Here is a 27596-nt window from a genome sequence, read left to right as displayed (position 1 = left end):
ATTGTGATACTTTTTCAGATTTTGCTGGACGTTGGCTTTATAATGTTACGGTCGTCACTGAATCGATGAAAAATGAAATCCTATGTCAAAGATTTTACGAAAGTCATAAGGTTGAGCTGAAAACATGGATCCAGAAACAGCTTGAGTTTGCCCTGCCATGCCCGTGTCAAGAGGTCCTTATGATGGAGGTGAGTATCGCACCATACTTACGTTGTACAATTAAAGTTTCAACAGTATTTTGCAGATGTTATGTACTTGCCATAAATAAACATATATTTTTAAAAGAGCTTGTTAGCCAACGATTAAATATTAACGTACCGAGATTAGTTTCTAAATATATGGTAGGCATTCATCGTATATGTTTTTATTTTATGCTTTCCGGTGGTTTACAGAGAAATATCAGTGGATTAAAACTGATAATTTCACTGTTTCAAACAATGAAAATTATCAGTGAAAATGATCGATAATTTTCACTGTTTACTGTGAAATGACGTCATTTTTTACGAAATGACGTCATTATTCCAGCGAAATTCTTTAGTGAGCTCTTTAACAATGTATATAAACTGTGAAAAAAAAACATAAAATAAAAAGAAAATTTGTTGGATTCGGTGGCATATATCGATTTTAATTCACTCGTGATCATAGAAAATATATATTTTCTATGATCACTCGTGAATTAAAATCGATAATCCACCGATTCCAACAAATATCCTCTATATAATTTGGTATTGGCTACTTTGATTGATATTGCATTATAAGACAACCAATGGCTGATTAACATTTTCAAATCAATTTAATTGGGGCGACATGACCACAGAATTTATTTGTACAAATCAATATATTTTTCTCTTCATCTTATAATACATTTCTCCAATGCCATGTAATCATATCTAAATGTAAAAATTCCATGTTAGTTACTAAACGCGTTGTTATTTATCTTGGTGAGCATAGCATACTTTTCTGTGCAAATAACTCAACATCGAAAAACTGGCAAATTTTCCAACTTTGCAACCTAATGATCGTTCTACTTAGAGAGGCAATGACCGACTGATGTGTTGCAAACTGTTTGCTCTTTAATACCGTACAATATAGACTCAATAGTACTATTACACAGTTAACTTTGAACTCACAATATTAAATATATTTTTTAACGAATTGACCAAAACAGCTAATCTGAAAACGCATTATAAATCCTCGCAAACGTTAATGTCACCAGTAGTAATGTTGCGAAAAATAATTCTTTCGGACGCAACGAAATATGGTTGAAACGTATTAGTACCAATAGAAAGCAAAAGTAGAGATAAGTGCACAGCGTTCGTTTGTATATTACATATATAAATAAATATATAAATGTGCATAAATGACACAAAATAACGATTACGCAACTCGCTACTAAAATAACATCAAACGGATCATTAACATTCCTTGAATAGGCCTAATTATCGAAAATCAGTCCAGATCAAAAATCGTTATGTAAGCAATCGGCTGTGGTTGATATTTCTTTTCCTGCCATCTTCGCTACACACAAAGCATATAGAGTATTCATTTTAAACAATAACCGAATAACATATAACATTATTTTTAATGGTATGCTCCTGTTTGCGTTTGATTGTTGCTGCTTTGATACTGTGTATTTATGATTTTGAATGAATTATAGGACTACACTTTCAACCGCAATGACTCCCTACGTTCCGGATTTGGAAGCCACATGACATGTTACGAGTCTTGGTTCTTCAGCGCCTATGGCATCAAACAAAGATGCTGTTATATGTGAGTTCTTGCCAGAGTATTATTGCGCGTGGAGCTAAATAACACATAATATGACTGCAACTTGTACCTGTGATAGTCGTTTTAAAAGATGTATGTAACTTATAGTATCATTTGATATGAGATTTTTGAGTGTTTGGCTATATTGAATTCATCGAAATAATTTTGTCTTTAACCATTACCCAAATATTTCATATTTGTTCATAAGTTGCCCCTTCAAACGTTCTCCTGATAATTTATTAATTTCCAACTAATTTCACAAAAATGTTCTGACGACGTCCCTTTTCCAAAATCCTGCATATTGTATTGATTTGTTCAAAAAAAGGGGGCAAACCAAGAACCGTTTAATGTTTCTTATATGGCTATATATATAAACTAAAAATCTTATTGCCCGAAACCACTTGTTCTATTTCACTTAACCATTGATTTTTAAACTATTTCTGGTATTTTGTAAGATGAGTATATGGTTGAATAGAGGCTTGACAGTTTTAAAAATATTGGTAACTTTGAATAGCATCCTGATATTTTTAAAGATGTGTTTTCATTACTTTTGCGATGTTATGATACTTTCAAAGAAATTTTGAAATAAATTGGTTGGTGAAAAGTATGGAAAAATTTAGTTTTGGCTTCGTCGTTGTAATTATTTGTCAGCTTTTAAGTTTATTTATATTCCTACATTACATAAAATATTTTAAAACCCTTTTCATTTTCATCTTAAAGCTTTGCGAAATAGAACCATCATGGTTATTTGGTTTGTGATTTATACATTTTCAAACAGCACATATAATCTGCACAATTGTCAGGTTCAGCAAACTCCAGACGCAGTACCCGGGTGCAGTAGCTGCAGAGTTTGAAAACAGAACACTTGCCGGATTACTCGAGAAGGGTTACAATCAGTGCTGCTCGCCTGATGGCAGTCACAAATACTGTAACCTGTATCAGGAGATCAACCCGCCTGATGATTGCTCAAGATACACGATCAGCGACGAGATACCGACAGACGGAGGCAGCATTCATGTCATCATCGGAAGAGTTAAAAAGTTGCTAGGCCTATAATTCATGAAATACATTTTTGGATTTTTTTGTTTCATATACAAAAAAATATTATGCTGCATATGGTGTTATCGCCGTGAATGCATAATAAACGTATAGCATAAAGTTTAATACTTGTTTGCTTTTGATGATGTGTGTGTGTAAATATGATAAAACAGGCTTCATCATGCTTCGGAAATTAATCTGAATAGTTAACTACATGATATATATTTGAATACATTGTAATAAAGGAACTTTCGGTCAAACTCATATGTCTAATTATATTTTTACAATCAATTAGCTATATTTTATGTCTATAATAGCTCATATGTATCATATTTATATGTATCTTCGACAAACATTTTCTTACGACGGATGATTACAATTCATGGTTTAGGATTTGATAATTTTCTAAGGAAAAAAATACATATACTGTGTTTTATTGCAAACATATTGCGCTAAAAAATTGCGTATACCATAGTTGATATCGATGCTGTTATTTGTGTTGTTCTATATTATTAGTTCGAAAATGTTGATGAGTGACAAAACGTTAGGACTAAAACAGTGTTGCTAAGCATTCATAAAATGGCTCAATAGCTACCATAAGATGAGGAACAGACATGTTTAGCTTGGCATGAATACAATGTGTCGGATGTTCGATAGCTAACATGAAATCAGGACCAAACCAGTGTACCTTAGCATAAATAAAATGTCCCGAATCTTCAAAAGCTGCCATAAAATTAGGACCAAACCAGTGTAGCTTAGCCTTCATCAAATAATCCGGATCTTCAAAAGCTGCCATAGCATTCGTGATCAGAAACAGATTTTCGAACAAATTAATAATATACCATACACATAGTACATGCTATAGAGTTGGGAATTGTTAAAATAACTTGAAAGAACACGTACTTATACCTAGTATGATTGTGCGTGAAAAATATATCACATATTGAGAATATGTTTAGCAAACTTAAACAATATTAAGAGAGGGTCGCTATTCGTATCCGCCGGGTCAGTATGACTTCATCGACCCAGGTCGATCTTTTATATCTGAAAAGAATCCAAACGCTAAGTGAAAAAAATGGCGTCCATACTCAGTCTTAGCCAGTGGTGATGAATAAAATTAAGCCACAAATCAATAATGGTTTAAGCATACGAATGGTTCCCTTTATATATCATCCCCTGCATATCTCTTTTGACGTTCATCAAATTACACGTTCAGGGAATGTGTTTCCGAATTGGTCATCTTCTCAACAAGTTAAAATGCGTGTGTGTTATATTGTGTATGAATTACAGTGTCGTACCATATACATACATAGTGAGCTATTGTCAAAACGGGCATAAAGGGCTCAATATAGAACTTGTGAAACGTGTCAGAGACATCGCAAGAGGACAAACTATCCATCTATTTAATGCAAGTTATCAATTGCAATATCGGGAAAAAAACATGCGCACAAGGAAACATAAAAATTCAAACCGGATACACCAGCCTGAAACGGTCAACGACCTGTTTTATGGAATGTACAGCCTCACGCTTATCCCTGCATTATTCACAGGGCGCGTTCTTGTATATTAATATTAAATTCATTCCGTTGAATTAAAAAGTTAATGTAGCTTTTCGAACTTTGTGTTGTTTTTTCAACATTCGAATTTTTAATATATATAGCAGCCTTTGTTTGAGCAATTATACTCGATTGTATGACATGTTTGTAAAAGGCGTTGGGATTATACCATTTAGACAATTATGATTCTAATTATGGTTCTTCATTTGCTGAGACTGATTCCTAACGGTTTTTAAAGCGTTATCAGTCTGAGTCCAACCTGTCAATATATCACTAAAGACATTATTTATCTTATGCGTTTTATTGCAATTTAAGTTAAACCAGAGCTATTGTAGGCGAAGTAAGAATAGTACAATACGGTTTACAAAATGATCGATTTAGCAATACTAGTGTTCTTTGAAATACAACGTGTTTTGCTTCAGAATGGAAATACAGAGTCGTTTTTGTAATTTTTCGGTCGCTCTTCATGACAACATGCTTTCGCAATGGTCCATACATATATAATTACATTTTAAAGCACGGTGTAGGCTAATTACTTTTCGAATTGAAATGTGATTGCGGAAATATGTGTAATGTAAAATACTGAATTAAATTTATTTAAGACGATCTGATAAATATTAACTTGAATCAATCGTTCTTCTGTTAAGAGATAATCATTCTCCAACTCAACGAAATAACTCTCAGTAATATGTCATGACAGTGTATAACAAATATACTTAATTACCAAATTACCTTTATACAGCTATATATTTATGATATTGCATTGCTGCACACATGATAATGATTTGTAATACCTTGTAAACAAGTTTTGTTTACATTAATGCTTAAGATACATAATACGCATTAAAATGATGAAATTTGGGACTTGTATACAAGTATGCAGAAACTCACTCGTAGCCTCATCGTGTTATACGTTTGTTCTAATGAAAGATAATCACTTCTGTCTTATTTCGGTTTACTACATGTTCATGTTTACAGGTGCATATTGTTTGTTTTTGTGTCTGCGTGTATACATGCAGTGAGGTAAAGATACTTAATGAACTGGAACAATACATTTTGCGACACATCATGTATTAAAGCAAACCTATGCATGTTCGGGGATATTAAAAACAAGCGATGCTTTTTCTATAATCGGCGCGAAAATTGTGTTAGAAAGCAGACGATTACACAGATTTGTGAAATTGTATGTTACATTATAAATTAGTCGTTTCAATCATACCGGGACTGTTATCGCAAAACGAAATGTGATTATTTATCTTTTAGTTTATAAGACTCAAAAATCATTTAAATTGCTATCAAAAATAAATATCAATATAAACATTAACATTGTTTCTAAATCAGTAAATTTCACGGGAAAAATCGTCGATAAATCCCTCTAAGAATAACTTTATTGAAAATGTTCACCCTTTATTTAAATTTTCATAAGAAGCAATACATTGCACGAGCTATTTACAAAAGAATTAAGGTCTCAGCAGAAATGTACATTCATCTAAAGATAAGAAAATCAATATCATCTTCCACTTCTCGTTAAGTACACATACATACATCTTATCAGACGTACGCAACATGATTTTGAAAGCGGGTTTATTGAGCTTTTGGATTAGTATAGATATATTTTAATTAAAGCAGAATCGAACGGTGTGCAACTCACTCAATTTTATTATTCGATGTAAAACGAGATGTGTTTTTGTTTTTATTTGTATTACCCTTAAACACGACACAAAGTAATCGCATCGACAGTCCTTCCATCGTTCCGAAATTCTGTCCCGCTGCTACTGCGGAGCATAACCCAAGAACGATTGAATGGATTCATATGAAATTTTATATGCTGATAAAAAAACTTTGAGAGTGAGTGCAGTGCAAGAGAACAATATTTTTTCTGCAATATTCATACAGTTATGGCTTTGGTTTATTTTCTTCTACACTCTATTACTCTATTACAATTGAAGATATTTAGATACAATTTCATAGACATGCAGTAAACATTGTGGGTGGTTGTAAAAGAACTATAACTCTCTCTCTCTCTCTCTTCTGCGGTTTTAGAGTACTTGCCCTTGGTATTTGTCTTGTTTCAAAGTCGAATCACAGAGCGTTATTTTATTATTAAAATCAGAACTAAAAGAACATTAAAGTTATTCAAATGTAGCATTATATAATTAATAATAATATAATTAAAGTAATTCAAATGAAACTTTATATAATGATAAATGGCATTGCCAAATGCAAAATAACCATAACTTATTACTTTTGAAATCGCGTCAACATATATTTATGAAATGCACCGTCCCAAATCAAACGACAGGCGTTACTACAGGAATTTGCTGGTACCTCGCGCTAATACATGTCCTTTTGACAACGCTTTCGTTTTGAAACAGTCCTTGGTCGTAACATAGTTATGAGCTCAATCAGTTTCTGTTTTGCTGTAACTAATAATAAACGGTTCTCACTGTATTATCAGTTTAAGCCTAACATGTCAATGAATTTAAACAGACTGGGTTTACCTTATCAATATTATCAATCTTACAACAAGTTCAGTTACACAGAGTTTTTGAATGCATAAGTATATTGTGTCGCTACGTTGTACAGAATGATCGGTTTTGTTATACTAGTATTTCTTGAAATACAATGTGTTCTGCTTAAGCATGGAAGTACAGGTATGTTGCTTTATTCGATCTGGATAACATGCTTTCAAATTGATTTATTGAGTATATGAAACCACATTTTGAATTTAAAAATTAGTGCTTGAAAATATATGATCAAGACCACAATCTGAAAAGTCGATATCAATATATAATATTACACATAGATTTAATATTTTATAAGCGATTTGCAAGATCTTGATACAACGTGTGTTTTTCAAAATAAATGCTGACGTAACGTACATTTTACTCTGGTTTGTGATAAAATTGCTAATATTATTAAACTTGCAATACAGCTCATGTCTGGAATAACATATGTAGGTTTTGATTCTTTCTTATTTATGTGACTATACAACAGCAACAACATTCAAAGCTACAACGTCTGCACTGACAACAGCGTCCTACATATCAGCAGCAGAAGCGGTAACACAAGACACAACGTCTTCACCACCAACTACGTTCAACACAACAACCACAAAAGCGGAAAATCCGGGGATAACCACTCCTGCAACTACAACAACAACCAACATAACAACAACAGAATCGGAAACATATGGGACAAACACGTTTTCTCCGACAACAGCAACCAATACATTAACTACACAAATAAAAGCATCATCTGCATCAAACACTTCGGCTGTTTCGACAAAACCGTCTGATCGATTAACAACTTCCACGACAACATCAATATTTGCAACAGCAACTACACCTGCACCGACATTTTCACCGAAACCAACAACTACACCTGTACCGACACCTTCACCTGAACCAACAACTACACCTGTACCGCCATATTCACCTGAACCAACAACTCCAGCTGCATCAACATCTCCACCTGAACAAACAACTACACCTGAACCAACAAGTACACCTGCACCGACATCTTCACCTCAACCAATAACTGATACCGTACCGACATCTCTACCTGAACCAACAACTGATCCTGTACCGGCATCTTCACCTGAATCAACAACTGATCCTGTACCGACATCTTCACCTGATCCAACAACTGATCCTGCACCGACATCTTCACCTGAACCAACAACTGATCCTGTACCGGCACCTTCACCTGAACCAACAACTGATCCTGTATCGACATCACCATCTGAACCAACAACTGATCCTCTACCGACATCTTCACCTGAACAAACAACTGATCATCTACCGACATATTCACCTGAACCAACAACTGATCCTGTACCGACGTCTTCACCTGAACCAACAACAGGTCCTATACCGTCCTCTTCACCTGAACCAACAACTGATCTCCTACCGACATCTTCTACAACTGAGCATATACCGGCATCTTCACCTGAATTAACAACTGAACCTGCAACGACATCTTCACCTGAACCAACAACTGATCATGTACCGACATCTTCACCTGAACCAACAACTGATCCAGCACCTACATCTTCACCTGAACCAACAACTAATCCTGTATCGATATCTTCACTTGAACATAAAACAAATCCCGCACCGACATCTTCACCTGAACAAACAACTACACATGTAACGCCATATTCACCTGAACCAGCATCTACAGTTGTACCGACATCTTCACCTGAACCAACAACTATACCTTCACCGCCATATTCACTTAAACCAACAACTACATCTTCACCGCCATATTCACCTGAACCAACAACTACACCTGCACCGCCATATTCACCTGAACCAACAACTACGTCTGCACCGCAATTTACAACTGAACCAACAACTACACCTGCATCTGTATCTTCTCCTGAACTAATAACTACACCTGCACCGCCATATTCACCTGAACCAACAACTACACTTGCAACGTCATATTCACCTGAACCAACAACTACACTTGCACCGCAATATTCACCTGAACCAACAACTACACCTAAACCGCCATATTCACCTGAACAAACAACTACACCTGCACCACGATATTCACCTGAACCAACAACTACACCTGAACCGCCATATTCACCTGAACCAAAAACCACAACTGCACAGCCATATTCACTTGAACCAACAGCTACACCTGAACCGCCATATTCACCTGAACCAAAAACTACACCTGCACCGCCATATTCACTTGAACCAACAGCTACACCTGCTTCGCCTTATTCAACTGAATCAACAACTTCACCTGAACCTCCATATTCACCTGAAACAATAACTACAGTTCTACCGACATCTTCACCTGAACCAACAACTTCATCTGTACCGACATCTTCATCTGAACCAACAACTTCATCTATACCGACATCTCCAACTGAACCAACAACTACACCTGCATTTGTATCTTCTCCTGAACCAACAACTACACATGTGCCGACTTCTTCACCTCAACCAACAATTACTTCAACGTTAGACGCAACAACATTTTCCACTACAGGTACTTATCCTCAAACATCAGCTTAAATCACTTGTCTCACGTATACTTCTGTAAAAAAAACACTACGATTTATAGTGATTTTTATATTTCGAAGAATGAAAAGCACACTTGATTGTGTCATTATTAACATCTATTATATCGAAAGAATTGAAAAATCGGGTAAGAACAAAAATGTCTTAAACATTTTAAAGAAACTTTGATATTTTCAACGAAAAATTGTATGGGAAGTTTATTATTATATGTACAAAAAGTACTGCGTTGCCATAGTATGCCGATTGTGAATTGCTTTATTGAAATACATTTATACAGATTGTGTTTCACCACCCGGAATTCCTAATGGAACTTACACAGTTTTGAGCGCAGCCTATAATTCAGTCGTTAACAATCTGTGCAACCCAGGCTTCCAACTGACTGGAAAAAACTCCATAGTGTGTCTAGATTCCGGGAACTGGAGTGAGTTAAAAGCCACCTGCACTGTTAAAGGTAGGTAAACTTTAAAACAAGGTATTCCAACATGAACATGGTGTGTTTGATTTAATGTTTATGCTCATGAAAATTAAATAGGAACACATTGTAGTCGTACCGATATACTGAAGTTTCAAAATAACTCTCCTTTAAAATGATCAAAGTCAATAAACATGCTATGATCAGTTGGGGTCATTTTATAACATTTTCTACGTTTAAAGATTGCGGAACACCTCCTGGTTTGCTGAACGGCTATTTCACAAAAGCAAAGACAACTTTCGATTCATCAGTTGAATACACGTGCATAACCGGGTATGACCTTAATGGAAAGAACACAATTGTATGCCTGGAATATGGGAACTGGAGTGAACTCAGGACACGGTGCGAGATAAAAAGTAATTGTAATTATGAAAAAAGTTTACATATTTAACACCGTTCAAATGATTAAAAGCAAATGTTGATACAATAAATAAATTAACATATTCACACCTACCTCGTTCATTCCTGAAATGTTAAGGATCATAACCGAACAATTGTGTGCTATTTTACCAAGTTGAAATGAACTTGATTTTGGAAGAAAGAATAAATCCAAAATACCACCACTTTACGTATTTATAACAAACCTTTATATTAATTTTTTTTCTTAACAGAACAGAGCTTAAACTTTACCTTTAAGTGATGTTTTTCAGATTGTTATAATACTCCAACTGTTGCAAACGGAAAGTGCATCTCCAATACCACCATATATAAGTCGCCTGCCGCCTGTTCGTGTTACGCAGGATACATATTGCATGGGGACAACTATACAGAGTGTCTAGCCAATGGATCATGGAGTGATGTCAATATCACATGTACTGCCAGGGGTAAGTGTTGATGTTTTGTGGTCACTCTTTTGTCAAATATGTGCTCATTATAATTTTCTAAACGTTTTTTTTTTATTTTACTCTTATCACTTCAAGACTGTGGACCACCGCCTGAGTTGCTGAACGGCTTTCACACTCAAGGGAAAACAACTTTCAATTCATCGATTGAATACTCGTGCAACCATGGATATGACTTGACTGGAAACAACACCATTGTGTGTTTGGAAAATGGACTTTGGAATGAGCTGGGGGCTACATGCATCATTAAAGGTGCGACTTATAAAACTACAACTCATTTAACAGAATATTGAGATTCTATTATATAATAAACAGTGTTATGTGCAATGTTTTAAAACTAATATCTTTATGTAACACACACATTGAAATCGACATTTTGAACGCAATATTGGGCTCTTTTGTCGTTAGTCTTATTCGCGGCATGCGTTAGTTACCATTTCTACTTTCAGTTTTTATTATATTAATATTGTATCTTATGTTCGTCAAAAATTATATGCAATTTAATAGTTCTATTTGTCTACACTATCAGTTTGACTTTCTATTACGGTAAAACGTACAACCATTAGATATATTTAAACAGTGTTCGCTCGTTTGTTCTTATATATTATTATAATTATTTGCTAATTAAGTTTTCTTTAAAACTTAAACAATTAATCATTCAAACATATCAAACCTTAAATATATACATCATTACTGTTCTATCCCTGACAAACAGACAGACGTAAACTAGTTTATTAGAATTATAAATTTTCTTCGATCTAATCAATGTTACTTCATGTTAAAGTTGTCTGTGCAAATGTATTTACTTAAAAGCCAAATTTCGTAGAAGATTTGTTCACTTCAAATTTAAGCTTGAGTTCAAATTCATTAATATCCGTTATAACATGGTCAAGAATGCATTGGCAAACAAACGACCTAAAAGCTATTTTGTACGAATAGTTCGGACGTCCAACACGTAAAGGCTTAAATAATAAAATTATAAAAATTAAAGTTGATGTCCTTTAATCCATTTAACAACTAGCCATACGTTTTAGGCGTTTCAATTATGTCAAAAACACATGTATTTGTGATTCAGCACATGTATCTTTACACAACAAGTCACAGGCTCAAAATGATTATGGTCTATAAATGTACACAGATCCATTTGCATTGCTATATCATAGTTTAAAATGTGTTTTAATATATACATGACAATATGTGTATTTTAGAATGGCTACTTTTTCAGATTGCAACTTAACTAAACCTATATCGCACGGATCGTGTATCGCCAATACCACAACATACCAGTCTAAGGCTGAGTGTTCGTGTGATACAGGATACACATTGCACGGAGAACACTTTACTGAGTGTCTTTCCAATGGATCATGAAGTGACCTCAATATCACTTGTATCATCAAAGGTAACATCTATGTCATCCCACATTGTTCCGCATAGTTTACTCTGTAAAATCTTATTTAAAACAAGAGATTGTCAAGTAATATGGTCCCCTACCGGTGAAACTCCACCATTGTCAGTATTATGTTTAATTTGTTGCGATAGCAACCAAAATTCTTGACGTAGGAACAAAATCAATTGACATGAATAATCTTCATATTGCCATCTGTCCATGTTTCAAGTTTCATGAAAAACATATGAATAACTTTTAAAGATATCGCAGGATCCAGCAAAATGTGACTGACTGACAGACAGACTGATAGACAGACTGACAGACAGACTAACGGACAGACAGATTGACACACAAACCATAAGTCCCCTCCGGTTTCATCGATAGGGGACAATTAAGCAATAAAATGATATATTAATGAGAATTGTATGTTGTGTTTGACATCGTCTTTTGATGTCATATTAACTACGGTACCAGTACGTGTTTGAACACTTTTAAAGATGTCTTCACGCATAAATTAAGATTTAGTGTTAATTGAATTTTACATATATGTGTTTATATACTCATGGTCGTGAGTTATTTGAAAATGAATATGATATATAAAAAATATTTATCTTAATTTGCATTTATCTTTAAATCGAAATATCTTTGTATGTACTAATGTGTAAGTTTTATGGGATTTATTCTGGCTTTAAAAAGTTTGGGCTTAAAAAACAATTGCTTGACATTTAACATCTTAAGGTGGTTTTCCCAACTGAAATCATTTTCATGTTTAATTGTGATTTGTTGAAACTGTCGGGAATCGGTAATTAACCTTAAATTAAAGGAAAGTAGATGTAAGGAAGAAATCCCTATGAATAATGTCTCAGACGTTTATTATTTAATGTTCCGATATAAAATTGATTTCACAGATTGCGGAAACTCATTACATACGCTGAATGGAATGATTGAGTATTCAAACGATACAACATACCTGTCCGTTGCCAAAGTCAACTGCATTGAAGGATATAGACTGAAGAAGGAACACAACAACAGCGTTACAGAGTATATTAACTGCACTGAATACGGTCTCTGGCAGGTCTCAAATGGATGCGAACCTAAAGGTATAGAATGACAAATCAGTTTTAGTAAGATCGATTTGTATCAATAGCATATATAGTCTTCATTATGAGGTCATTATCACAACTGATATCAATCTGTAGACAAGATGCAATAAAAGAAACGTTAAACATTCAAAACACTTTGACACTTAGAATCTTGTTTTTATTACGTTAAAATTGCAATCAGTGACAACTGTTTTTCACAGACTGTGGTCCACCACCAAGTGGCAATCTATCAACAGTGAACGCGCCGTTGTGGACGTTCAACTCATCTGCATGGTACACGTGTAACCATGGGTACAGCACACATAATGACTCAACTATTGTTTGTAATGCATCCGGGCTCTGGAGTGATGAAGCACCAATATGTTCTGGTATTTATATCATGTAAATGTAGTATCATAAATAAGCAAGTAGGGAAAACTTGATGAAGTTCTTTCGTTTATGTAAACGATCACTCTCTTTCGGACAGACAAATACAAATAATATGTATGTAAAAAGTATTTATCCTTTAGCTCTGCTATATTTTGATTGAAAGGAAGTATTGATATTCGCATGAATTTGCTGTAAATTTAAAGAACATAATATTAATTTTATATATTCAATAATGTCAATATATAATGCATTGTTATTAAAACACATGAAACATAACATGAAAAACAACAGATATCAACGAGTGTCTTGACAGAAAGACATGTCACTACAACGCTAACTGCACCAACACTGACGGCAGCTTTAAATGTGAATGTCAGACCGGATACAGAGACCTGGATGGGGTCGATGGACAGCACTGTGATGGTGAGACGCCTTTCCTCTGTGTGATTTGTTGTTGAACAATGAAATATCAATGTGTTCGTTGAATTTAGCGAAGGGGATGAACATACGTGTGCAGCTTTAATGCAAAACAATTTGCTTTGTACTTCGACTTTTTGGCGATTGGTCACTTGTAAATAAAGTGACAGCGTGCTGTAATAAAAGTACTTTTCTGATGATGGAGATTAAGTTGCAATTTGTATATTTATATAATGTATTATAATGAAATACGTTGGTGCATGTATTTATTTTGAAAATCATACGTCTGCTGTGATCGCAAATATTTAAAATACATCAATCGCATGCATTGCACACATGCAATTGGTCTTTAATAACTGTGTTTTCTATTGATATGGTTAAATTAGATTTCATATGCAAATTACAGATATAGACGAGTTTTCTTCTGGTGGCGATGTCTTTTGCGCAACATCCTTCAACCAGACACGTTTGTGTGTGAATATTGACGGAGGATACGTGTGTGTTTGCAACAAGGGATTTACTGGACCCAAATGTGAAAGCGGTATTTCTAACTGTATTGTATAATGTACAAAGTTTTACCTTGATAAACATTTTTCAGAATACACGCATTTACACAGTGTCATCCATTAAAGTAAAGACCGGTTTGAATATGTTAATCTACTTATACAAATTGCTAGTTATTATTATTTATTATTGTTATTATTATTATTATTATTATTATTATTATTATTATTATTATTATTATTATTATTATTATTATTGTTATTATTATTATTATTATTATAATAATAATAATAATAATTATTATTATTATTATTATACCGGATTTATATAGCGCCCTTTTCATGCAAAAATGCAAGTTCAAAGGCGCTTTACATAAGATAATTTGACGTATCGCAGATACGAATACATTGTTTCAAAAGAAATCGATCAAAACTACTCAATGTGTGTAGCTATGCGACCATAAATGATCGAAACAATAAAATCTAAAACTTATACTATAAGTACTACATAAAACATGCACAGTAACCATAGATTAGAAAGATCAGCAAGACACTATAAAAACTACTCAATGTGTATAGCTATAAGACAATTAATGAAACAATGAAATCTAAAACTTATACTAAAAGTACTACGTAAAAACATGCACAGAATGATTGATACTATTGTGAAGCATTAATTTAAGGATTAATAATCTAAAATAGTTCATGTGTTTATAAAATGTATTCGTACTTACTCAACATCTTTCTAGTATTTTTAAAGAACAAAGAAAAGGTACGTTTGATATACCAGAACAAAAAATGTAATGTATAATATGTTTTTCAGATATTGATGAATGCATTCATAATACAACGTGCGGTGGAAATGCGGATTGTTCCAACGCGTTCGGTCGATTCACCTGTGCATGCCGCGAGGGCTATCCACAGGGAAACCCCTATCTGGGCTTCTTCGGTACTGTCGTATTCTTTCTAATGTGTTCAGTAAAACAACATTGAACAGCATGAAACAACTGGTTATTTTGTCTCTTTGATCATTATGTTCCATGCTGTGCAAGTTGTTTAGGATTTTGTCGTTTATGTCGTTTATTGTATGCCAAGTTTTTTGAGACAATCGATAAAAAGCTTCATACGTCCTTTTTTGCATAATATTTCGATTAGCATAATCGTTTTATCAACACACATTAAAATACTGTGTGCTCTCTATTTTTTCTCCACAGAACCGGTTTTACTGGAGTTCAGTGGAGCGGGAGACAGTAATGGGATATAGACAACGAGATAATAAAGGAATACCAAATCTCAAGAAGGATTCCATACTACGGGAGATATGTGCACTGGTTTAGGGTACAAGCATTCTTGATCACTTATAAACAGTTCTTAACAAAGTTCAATTATCGCAGGCATATGCTTCCATAAAAACGACATATTTAGATTTGTCTTCATCAACTTCCCATGTAAAATATTATTTTATAGGCATGGAAGATCAGTGTGTTCAGTCAAGTCTATGAAATAAAATAATTATAGGAAATCCAATCTGGAAACGCTTTCGATGTTGGTGCCTGTTGGCTTACAATGTTTTATATGAAGCATTTTAAATGTAAAGAGTAAATATATTAGCCTTATCTGGGTATTTTAGCTAAGTATGGACGGATTCATATCACTAGATTTTCAACCATTGTACAATCAATATGGAGGAGAAAATGCAAGCGAGTGGAGGACAGCTGTTCAGAACCACATGGTAATTGCACCATTATGGACAAACATTGACAGCAGAAATATAACAGACGGAGGACTTTGGATTCACCTATTTACCGACCGACAAAAGGACAATGTAGACATTGAGAAAATCCAATAACTCGTTCGCCAATACACCAACCAGACTGAGTTCATTGTAAGTGTGGCCCTGGTCGCTACGTGGAAACACGTGACTGTCCACTCGCCCTATGAACCCGGATATGAACTCGTCAAGCATCAGGTATGTGTATCATTATATTGTATAACGTGTGGGTCGATAGCACAATAAAAGTATGATAATGTAGTTAAATAAAGTTTGTACAAAGAGCGTAATTAATTGTTATTTTAATTTGTTAGCTTTTTACTCATTAGAACCTGTCGATGCAGTGCATTCTGGCATCAGACGGAATGTACACGTTCATCATATTCAACTACGACCGGGAACAGTTTAGTATCAAACCGTTATCAGAAGTACCCGTTGCCAGTGGTTTCACAAATCTAAATTACACGGGAGTCATTTTGTCCAACAGATATAACTTCACGCGACTTAATCAAGAATCCAATGTTAAGCCAGGTAACTCTTCAAATCAATCAACTCCATTAAATGTTATAACTATTTTATTAATTTGACGTGCGTGCAGGCACATTAATTAACAATATATTTTCAAATGCATAATGCAACAATATTTTAGAACATGACAAACATATCCATGCTGTTGTTTGTTAAAAACAATCAATGCAGAATGTATTCGGAACTCAAAACACCATATACTGATTTTGCTGGAAGGTGGCTTTATAATGTTACAGTCATCACTGAATCCACAAACAAATGAAATCCTTTGCAAAATATTTTACGACAGTAATACAGATGTTCTGAAAACACTGATCAAGAAGGAGCTGGAGTTTGCCCTGCCATGTCCGTGTCAGGAAGTCCTTATGATCGAAGTGAGTAATGCAACAGACTGATGTTGTACACTTAAAAGTTCAATTTTATTGCCGTTTTAGTGTTTATTTTGCCTTTTTGTTTTGTTTTCTACTTACCTTAGCGTACCTACAGATTTCAAAAAAGGCTTGTTGGCTACATATTGCATATTTTATGTATCAAAGATGGCTACTTTAAATTAATTTTTAATAAATCAATGTAATCTTTTGCTCTACATTAAATCATATGTTCGTATTTTCAAACCAATATAATTGTACCTAGACGTCAATCGTCCTTTTTAGTTACCTATTTTGTTGTTTTTTTTTACATGTTGCACAAAATGTATTGGTCACTGTTTCAAGGTGTAGACATAACTATTTCAATTTAAGGATATTTCCTCTTCGACAAGCAAATGCATATCTAAACTTTTTTTAAATGTTTTCGCTCTGTTATACTGTAAGCTTAGAGTAAGTCCGAATATTATATCAGCAGCATTAATTTTTCGGAGCATAGTTAACACGAACGGAATAAAATATGGTCGAGACGTATTGGTACGCTTTAAAATCCAAATATTAGATACGTATACAGTGTTTAGTTGTATATGGCATTTGTAGCCGAATATAACACCAAACATAAAAAAGCAACTCTCTACGAAAATATACATCAAGCAGACAATAAACGTACCTTGAAATGACAAAATGTTCGATGACATCAACACAAATAATTATTATGTAAGCAATGGGCTGTTGTCAATATTTCTGCACTCTTTGCTTCAAATAAAACATATACAGGGTATGAAAATAAACAATAAACGAATTACTCATATTGTTTATTACAGGACTACACTTTCAACCGCAATGACTCCCTACGCCCCGGGTTTGGAGGCCATATGACATGTTACGAGTCCTGGTTCTTCAGCGCCTATGGCATCAAACAAAGATGCTGCTACATGGAGTTGGCACGTTAAGAAGTAAACTAAAGTCATCAAGATAAAAGATTTTGGGTTCAAGAGTCACACAGTATTTATTGATAAAAGTTTATTACAGTTATTTGAACCTGTCCATCCCCGTTACCGTTTGAAAACTATGCTTTATTTTCTGTGTTGTTTCTTCAGAGATGCACGGTTAAGGACCGCAAGTCCTTATTTTGATCTTACACTGGTGTAATTTGCCTTTGCTACTGTTAAAGTTCCTCAGGCTTCAAAGAATATTTCCTTACTAGGTTCAGCAAACTGCAGACGCAGTACCCGGGTGCAGTAGCAGCGGAGTTTGAAAACAAAACACTTGCCGAATTACTCGAGAAGGGTTACAATCAGTGCTGCTCTTCGGGTGTCAGCCAGAAGTTGTGTCATCTGTACCAGGAGATCAACCCGCCTGATGACTGCTCAAGATACACGATAGGCGACGAGATACCGCTAAGGGCAGACATCATGCAAGATGACCTTGGTATTGAGAAGAAACACGAGGACGCCCGCGGCGAGGGGATAATGGGCCACTACGTCAGAAGTGTGCGAAAAATGTTTGGATTGTAAGCTTGACCACATACACATGACAATCATTGTAACCGAAGTGTGCACACAAAGTGTTAGATATTCTTAAATGTGCATAGTTGATGTGTGATGTAGAGTCTTCCAATTATAAGGCTTGTAATTCGCACCTTAGTTCGATCTAAGAAATGTATTTAGTCAAACGCTTTTGATTTTAAATGCTTTTAAAATATGCTTCACTTGTTAAGTATAATTTTCAGAGGTTTCATTGGAGTACTGTTATTTCTAGATACACAGTGAATGTATGTTTATTACATGTTTTGTCAGCGGGAACAATGTGACAATTATTTGTACACCTATAGGTAAACGTACCGCAGAATGTCAGCATGAATGGAAAAATGACTGGTGTGATATATGTTTCTATTTGTTTGCTGTTAAGTATGATACTTCTTACAGCATGGAAGTCAGTGCAATTTGTAGTACGTTAGTAATACTTTGGATTCGTCTGAAGGTGGTCTGCCTAATTTAATAAAGATAACTTAGTTAAAGATTTGTTAGGAATAATATTTCATCACAGAATGTTTTCAAATAACTTACAATCAGGAGTATTTATGTGTTTTGACAATACCTTGAACAGAAATGTTAAGTTTGTAACAATTTGAGAGGGCGCGTTTAAGACATAACTTTCTTTGTTCAATTTCTCGGGGTTCATTTTTGAACTATTTTCAACACTTAATTATGTCCTTACTTATTGCAGAATAACCTAATCTTTGTTCAAGACTTTCTATAAAATAATCGAAAGATATGAGGTTGCACTGTTTAATCAAAGGAAAGTACTAACTTTTATTGAAATTTAAAGATTTCTTTCACAAATATTTGTGCTTTTACAAAGAATGCCGAGTTCAAAAAAGTTCTGTAATTTTCAAGATATGGTACGGTTATATAACAAATAACATATATTCTTTATGTTTTGCTTCATTGATTTAGTAATGTACTAAAATTATGTACATTTTTGATGAAAGCTGGCATATTATAGCAATAGATTTAATTACAGCATGAATTTTAAATGTTACAGAAGTATATATATATATATCAGAAAAATATGCCAATTTCATTTTCATTTTCTACACAAATGGTGCTGATGACATACAAGATAAACACAAAACGTGATGCAGAATATTTAATAATAAATAGACAGTCAAACAGCCGATAAACATGATTGAGTTTAAAATCGTGTCTAGGAAAAGATAAAAGATCGCAAAATGTACACGGTGCTGCTCAAAAGGGGGCAGGATGGAAAGCTGGACCATCCTAGTGACATAACAAATTATTTAATGAATCTAGGAACCCATGTGTCAAACAAATGAAATTAAGGTTTAAAATCATAGTCTCTCCTTAAGCCATTTACCAATTGCAAAAAAATATTAAAATTTAACACATTTTTAGTGTTGACCAGCTAATAGGAGCCGTAGGGGGTTTAGGCAAAAATGGATAAAGCAGCAGCCCCATATTCGACCATAGATCAGAAGACCAGGTACAGTACAACAAATCACTGATTTCATATAATTACATAAATTTTAACATATTAAGCATTTAACACAATACAAAAAATATGCATTCATAACAAATAAGGCATTACATTAAAAATTACAGTGAAAACACAGAATTCTAAACATTTGAAATGTGTACATTGTTCATGTTCATACACATTGTTCACTTTTTTCTCTTCAACTCCTCAAACCTGCGTGAGAGGTCATCAAAGTCTACGCCCTCACCCCCAGAAGACTTGGAGCCCGGGGGGTCAGGCAGGATACTGTTGGGCACTGCATGGAGTTCTGGGAAACTGTCCTCGTATCCTCCACCACCCTCTGTACATGAACCTCATTTTAACCAAGTGGTTTAACATTTAAAAATTGGTTACGTTGGTTTTGTAGAGTTTGTTAACCATAAACTATTAAATATTTCGGGGCATTAATTGATCAATGATATTGGTTAAGTTGTAAATTTTGGAACTGATTAACAAAAAGCAGAGTTTTTAATTTTTCATGAAGAGAAATAACTCGGGTCCTGGTGGTAATCTTTTTTTTAATTAACGAATTAAAATAATTTTGAGGTTTTTGTAAAGGAACCACTGAATCGACATGTGTTTTTGACAACTTTTAAACCAGGTGTGTTTTCCTCCTTAAAGACATTTTGTTCACTTTGTCATGAACTTTTCCCCAAGCAATCCATTTTTCCACTAAATTGCTTTTAAATTAAAAATTGAAACCATTATGTTTGCCGGAAATAAACTGATGCACATATTTAAATGAATGGAATTCCATACAAGTGCAAACTTAGTGTCTAGAGTTATCCCCTGGCTTCAACAAACCTAAATATTGGCTCGGAAAAGTAGTTGGACATATGCAATTTTATGTTGCTATACACACATGTAATTACACGTATATCAAGATGGTAAATTGTAGGAAATAACTTACGATCCTCTGCGAAAATGAAAAATAATGATCAAATTAACAACTGACATCATAAATAAAAGTGTGAATGAAATTGGTTCATCCATCAAGAATTGAAAAAAAGATACGAACAACAAATATTCATCATACGTTCACATAGTTAATGTGTGTCATGGAAGCAACGGTGTTTGTTAATTTAGTCTTCTTATGATAAACACGATTTACATTTGAAAATGGAAAATGAAAAACAGGGTTTGATTAATATGTTAGTAGATCTGTATTTTATATGGATTTTCTGCTTTGTTTGTCTATAGAGTTTAATGTAATGGCATGTATATGAAATGGGTAAATTGAAATGTAAACATATAAAATATATTTATTTAACTCAGTTAAATACATCAATAACACAACAATAACGCTTGAATGTGTATGTTTACAGTTATACATATTTTCCCCCAAACTGCAACAAAAAGGGCTTTTGAAATATTTAAACAACTCGGAACAAAATGAATTTAAATATATATTACTTGTATATTTTTATTAAATGTTCAAATATATTGATTGTTTCATGCAAGAATTTCTACACACCCTGAATACACCCTGAATACATATACTTACTCGAAAAGTTCATATTGGAGGTGTAGGGGAGCGGGGGTGAGTGCTCCTGACCCGCTGCAGGGGCTGATGGGGCTGCACTGGCCCCTCCATTCTGGTAACTGGCACCATGTCCAGAGGGCGGTGTATTAGGGAGAGGAGGCGGTGCTTTCCCAGCCTGGATTACACAATGTTAAATATATGTGCCTCACTCTAAGAAAGCAGGGTTTAATGCACGTGCGTAAAGTAACATACCAGATTCGCCATTGCAGTCCAACACTTCCCGCTTTTATGGTATTTTTGTTAAACGATGGTTTCTTCTTAGAAAAATATAGTAAAGTTGGAAAGTGCCGCTTTATGCACATGCTTTAAACCCTGTTTTCCCTGAGTGTGATCAATTATCCTTCAAGTACTTATGTTACTTGGTTTGGAGAAGGAAAAATCGAACTTATCTGTAGAACGGGATAGCAAAATCCCAAAGAAATTTATTAAATATTTATTAAAAACCTGTGTATCTATGACATAGCAGCAGTGTCCAGATTTTGTGAAATAGAACAGTAGTGTAATACTTAACACATAAATTATACTACTTATAGTTGTGACAAGTCCTATTAACACTTTACCATTATGATACGTTTTTTGACAATTTTGTAGTTCCTGAGAATATCAAATTTTATTAAATACCTTAATTGCTAGTTTCAAATATGAAAGGCGCCCAAAAAATTATGAGGGAAAATAGAACTTAACTTATGAGCGGGAAGTGATAAACTCACCATTAGCTGAGGCGGTTGTGGTTGCTTGGGATGTGGGTAATGCATCGCACTCTGGCTCGGAGGTGGCGGTTGCTTGTGACCAAAATATACCACAAGAAACTGTGACTACATGCTTGATGCATATTGTATCAAATAGTCTTTTGAGAAATAACTGTTTGGTTCAATGCAAGTATTGCTCTCAAAATTAAACACATGTAAACAACACTTACACATTATTAAGATATTAATTATGCGTATACTGACATCTATATTAAGAGATGAAGATAAGCTTTTGTCCCTACTTCATATCAGATTGTGTCAAATAAGTATGATCTACCTATCGAGAGATACTTTCCCGAAAAGTAGTGTTTTTAGACAATAATAATTCAAGTTTTCCATGCTGCATTTGTGACTCCTTTGTCTTGAATAACAATGGGGTTCTGTGTTTACATAAGCCTCCTTCTATGAAAACTGGGCTTTATGCATGCGTGTAAAGAGTCGTCACAAATTAGCCAGTACAGTCCACAAAGTGAAATCACTTTCTGCCTAAACTGGATTCCCTAAGACTAGACCTTTCTTTAAAAGAAAAATTTTATACAAAGGGACAAAATTGTCACAAAACCAGGTTTTCAATTTAAAAAAAAAGTCTGATAAAAGGAGACAAAATGTGCATTGTTACCAAACTTGTTTCAAATTCAATCTCTTTTTACTCGTGGCGACCTTAATTTCAATTTGAAAAAAGTCTGATAACGGGAGACAACTCAAAATGTGCATTGTTACTGATTGTTCTTAGTTACCCCTCTTGTATCAAAATCAATCTATTTTTAGTCGTGTCAACTTGGAGATATCAACGTTATGCTTTCGCGCGACACACCGTCCAATGATGGTGAAAAAAGTGCCAAATGATTTTACAATATCACAATGTACGACAAAGTTATGGTCCGGACAAGCTTGTTCCGCCCACCCGCCAGCCCGCCCACCAGCCCTCCCGCCCGCCCGCCGACATTCGCCAATCTAATAACCAGTTATTCCTTCGGAAAACCTGGTTAAAACGCAGATAGTGTCATCCATCATCTGCAGAGTGAAGAGTCTAATCTGGGACAACACTTCACACACATGCATTTAGTTAAGGTTTTTCCCACAAAATAGCTGATAAAATATTAACATATCAGATAGCATCGGGTAGAAATAGAACACAACTTATCAAATATATAACAAAACATAGTACCATCAATTTCACTGTTCCTGTAACCAGCCACCATACTTCACCCTATCCTACCTGGTAATAAGCCTGAGGCATCATCATGTCACCACCTCCTCCTCCTGCTTTTCCACTACCACCGCTTGCTCCTCCCTTTTTGCCATCATCAAGATCAATCAGCATGTTCTCAGCCCGGAGTATCTCGTCCTGCCCATCACTGACGGGTCTGGCTCAAACAGAACGTTATACGATTTTGCGATCTCGATCATGTACCATTCAATCAGGATCTACGGTGGAGTTTGAACGCCGAGTTTATGCATGACTTTCTCACTGACATTGTCCAGAGAGTTTGTGCGGCAGGCCTGTCCGTACTCTTTGCCGTATTTGATTGTGAGCTGATCGGCGATGACTTTATTCTCCGGACAATCTGTCTGCAGGCGTGGTGACGAACAGATCAGGCTGGCAATGGCTTCCTCAAGGCCTGGGTCCAACTCCCTACAATCAGACACAAACAATCATTTGCACAGGTGTTCAAAACATCTCTAAGCATTATCTTCTATCTTTGTCTAAGCCAACAGAGCAATGGCTACTAGTTATTGCAAGTTTTATCCGCAGCAGTAGTCTTTAACAAGTGTCAACAAAGTAATTTATTCCTTCAACACAAGGTTTTCTGGAGATAGTTATGTGGAATAGCAAAGATAGAGAAAATGGAAGGACACATTAATAAATTAGATAGTATTAAACATTCATTACATAGTATGAACATTGATAGATGACTTATGCTAACAATCATCAGCATATTGAACGAGCATTTAAACAGTCTCCTTGACACTGCAGTTGTACCAATTATAAAGGTTGTTAATTTATAAAAATAAATTGATTTTGCTCAGGCTACCTATGTTTACGACCTTTCACTTTTCTTTCCATTGTCAATGTTTAAGTAGCAACATTCAATGAAACATAAATTGCTAGTTCATGCATTCTCAAACATTAACGTATTTCTTAAAAGTATGTTTTTCCTCTATGTTGGAACAGTTAATTCTCAGTGAAACAGTAGTGCTGCCATCTTATATACATCATACACAGAATTAAATTTCAGGTAACACAACTTAAAATGTGTTTTGTTATACACATGGTTTGTTTAAGCCAGGAGAGTAAATAAGAAGGGCGGGCTCCATTCTTATTTGGGGGCACCGGAAGTGTCTTGTCTTGGGATGCAATGCAATCCATGGCGTATAAAAATGTAAATTATAAATAGAAGATATGGGTAGAACGTGCAGGCAGGAACGTGGTCGTGTTTTCGGAATGCGTATTACTCGCCTTCCGGTACCCTTGTGTGACCGATATCGTAATGAAAATCGATATAAATTCCACGAAGGTTTTTCAATACCTCAAACTGTTTCGCAGCTAAATGCCATTCTTACTTTGAACCCATTTTCTGTTGATAAAAAAACACGCCGAACGTGTAAGATTATCAAAAGATGCTACGTTTCACTTTACGTTGGTTCGATGATAACATTAATATTGCAAGACAATATAAAACATATAACCCTCATATATACAAAACATCTATAAGTAACAGATGCATGTTGCATGTTGTCATTGCATCGAACGAAGGACGAAAGCGGCTTGTGAATTTGTACATTTATTCAGCATCTTTCTATTTCAGAGAGACCCTGATAATATATTTCGCATATACTTAAAATATTATGTTTGCTTTTAGAGGGTGTTTTAATGAAGATTCATTTAAATGGAACACACAATAGTATATAAAGGTCATTTAATATGAAAATACTGCCTGTCGATTGCATTTAATGGCAGTGTTCAAGACAACTCTGCAATCTTAATCAAAACCTGCATGACAAGATCTCGTTACACAGCGAATTCACTTTGAATAGATCCGATGACACGAAACAATTATCACCGACGACAATGTGAACGTTGTGTTATGGCGAATGTAGTGAATGTCCAGACAACAACGATGTAAACATTTCTAATCGCGATACACATTTGGGTTTTCTGTAGCGCATCATCTCATGTAGAGAATAATGATAATTTTTATATTTAAAATTTCCGTAATCAGTTTTCGTCTAAAAATTTTTTTAGTTAGTTTACTAATTAAATGCATTGAACCAGTACAAAATAGTTTAGAATGTACCTACACATGTAAGTCGCCATGGATATCGGTTTCAACATAATTAGTATTGATTTTACTATTTTATCTAAAATGTTTAGAATATATATTAAGAATACAAACGATAAATACAATTAAAACAAGACTATGGCGTAGCAATATATATATATCACTTTTCGGCCCCACCATTGTCATAATTGTTTTTTATATATTTGTTGCCATAACAACCAGACATACGAACAAAATGAAACTACGTGCATAATGTCCTTATTGCCATCTATCCATGTTTCAAGTTTCATGAACAAATATGAAGAACTTTGAAAGTTATCGAAGGATCCAGAAAAGTGTGACAGACTCACAGAATCACGGACTGGCGGACTGACGGACTGATGGACACACAGAGCGGAAACCATAAGTCCCCTCCGGCGAAACCGGTGGAAGACAATAAGCAGAGCATGGTGTTCTTGCTATAATACGCAATCATTGTGACACCGACGAACTGCTTCTTCATGTTGTATTAACGATGGAATTTATTACAAATGGATAGTTTTTAATGATGTAAAACACTTACTTTAAACTAAGCTTCATAGTAATGGTAATAATGCAGAACTTATTAACATATCTATATTGGCGTTGTTTAAAGCCGAATGAAATCTCTTGTTGTGGTCCATAATTAATAGGTACTACATGATTCCCCGGGTTCCTAGACGCTTTGAAAATAAATTTATTTTAAACCAGCAGAATTTAACTAACTGAACCTCTAAATAACACTAAATACCAAAGTACACAAAACTTGAAACTTGAGCATTTGATTGAACGCCTATTTCTACGTATAAAACATACTCCATGGCGTTGTACAATACAAATAAAAAAAATCTTAACACAAATTAAAAACATACAAAGGTACATCACGTATTACCTTATTTATATGCAAAACAATCACCGAAGTATGTCTTAAGTCGTTTTTTGAAAGTGTCTATTGACGGACATTGTCTTAAACTCAAAGGAAGTTGTTCCATAGTTTTGGATTAACGGTACTGAAGCTTCTATCACTGAATGATCTTTTTTTGTTGAAAGGTAGATTAAAACAGCCCATTGATGATGCTGATGATATAAGATTACGTTTAGAAATCGGAGTGGATAGAGGTTCGGTCAAATAGGCACGGACATTACCAATTGAACAGTTTAACATTTAAGAATTTTGAATTCGATGCTAGCCTTGATGGCAGCCAATGAAGGTCATGAAGTGATTGTTTTGAACTGTCACTTTTTCTACGGCTCAAAACCTATTTTGCGCACATATTTTGAATACGCTGTAATTTTGCCAATTCACTCGGAGGTGCCGTACAAAATAACGTTGCAATAGTCCAAATGGGAAATGACTAAACAAAGAACTAGTGTTTCTGTGGTGTCTTGTGTTAAGTATTAACGAATGCTTTTTATTTTGAAATAATTCAACATTGCAGATCTACACTTTCTCTTCACGTGTTCCTTAAAGTTCAGGGTTTCGTCCAAAAATGCGCCCAAATATCTTATCCTTCTTTGTCGCTTGATCTTGTCACCACATACATCAATGTCCTGTGTGTTACACTTATTTAATTGAGGGCGACTTCCAAACACTATGTATTCAGTTTTTGAAGCGTTCATTTTGAGCTTGTTACTGTTCATCCAATTGTTTATTTCTTGTGTGTAATCTTGGAGTTCGTTGATGGCTTCAGTTTCTTCCGATAGAATGGACTTGAAACGTTTGCTGGCAGTATGGTCGTCTGCGAAGCCATAGACAGAGATGGAAGGGGGTACTTTGTCAAAAATTGTTCCTGCATAGGTGAT

General features: G+C 34.7%; 3 protein-coding genes and 2 long non-coding RNA genes across 5 annotated transcripts in view; 4 read left to right on the top strand and 1 right to left on the bottom strand.

Annotated features, from left to right (window-relative positions):
* Nucleotides 1-2931, top strand: part of LOC127854084 (sushi, von Willebrand factor type A, EGF and pentraxin domain-containing protein 1-like) — a 30753-nt gene extending 27822 nt beyond the window's left edge. Inside the window, exons 28-30 of the mRNA XM_052389074.1 lie at nt 19-188; nt 1658-1770; nt 2571-2931. Of these exons, the coding sequence (XP_052245034.1) occupies nt 19-188; nt 1658-1770; nt 2571-2823 (536 nt within the window). The 3' untranslated portion in view covers nt 2824-2931. The remainder of the gene's footprint in view (nt 1-18; nt 189-1657; nt 1771-2570) is intronic.
* Nucleotides 2932-6885: 3954 nt separating this feature from the next.
* LOC127853904 (cell surface glycoprotein 1-like) lies at nt 6886-9397 on the top strand. Its single transcript, XM_052388706.1, has 2 exons — nt 6886-7015; nt 7359-9397. Exons 1-2 carry the CDS (start codon nt 6949-6951, stop codon nt 9395-9397), a joined length of 2106 nt encoding a protein of 701 aa, XP_052244666.1. The 5' UTR covers nt 6886-6948.
* Nucleotides 9398-12090: 2693 nt separating this feature from the next.
* On the top strand, nt 12091-13563 carry LOC127854093 (uncharacterized). The gene is made up of 3 exons (XR_008036913.1): nt 12091-12116; nt 13013-13204; nt 13408-13563. It is a non-coding gene; the product is annotated as an uncharacterized LOC127854093 (long non-coding RNA).
* An 857-nt stretch (nt 13564-14420) lies between these two features.
* LOC127854091 (uncharacterized) lies at nt 14421-16792 on the top strand. The gene is made up of 5 exons (XR_008036911.1): nt 14421-14534; nt 15320-15445; nt 15711-15834; nt 16127-16465; nt 16597-16792. It is a non-coding gene; the product is annotated as an uncharacterized LOC127854091 (long non-coding RNA).
* A 3553-nt stretch (nt 16793-20345) lies between these two features.
* On the bottom strand, nt 20346-23898 carry LOC127853903 (IST1 homolog). Its single transcript, XM_052388705.1, has 4 exons — nt 23711-23898; nt 22453-22524; nt 21704-21857; nt 20346-20500 (listed from the first exon to the last, which is right to left on the bottom strand). The coding sequence occupies exons 1-4, from the start codon at nt 23813-23815 to the stop codon at nt 20346-20348; spliced, it is 486 nt and encodes a 161-aa protein (XP_052244665.1). The 5' UTR covers nt 23816-23898.
* Between the last annotated feature and the right edge of the window lie 3698 nt (nt 23899-27596).

Source organism: Dreissena polymorpha, chromosome 12, assembly GCF_020536995.1.
Source record: "Dreissena polymorpha isolate Duluth1 chromosome 12, UMN_Dpol_1.0, whole genome shotgun sequence".
NCBI lineage: Eukaryota > Metazoa > Mollusca > Bivalvia > Myida > Dreissenidae > Dreissena > Dreissena polymorpha.
This window is presented reverse-complemented; position numbering and strand designations above follow the sequence as displayed.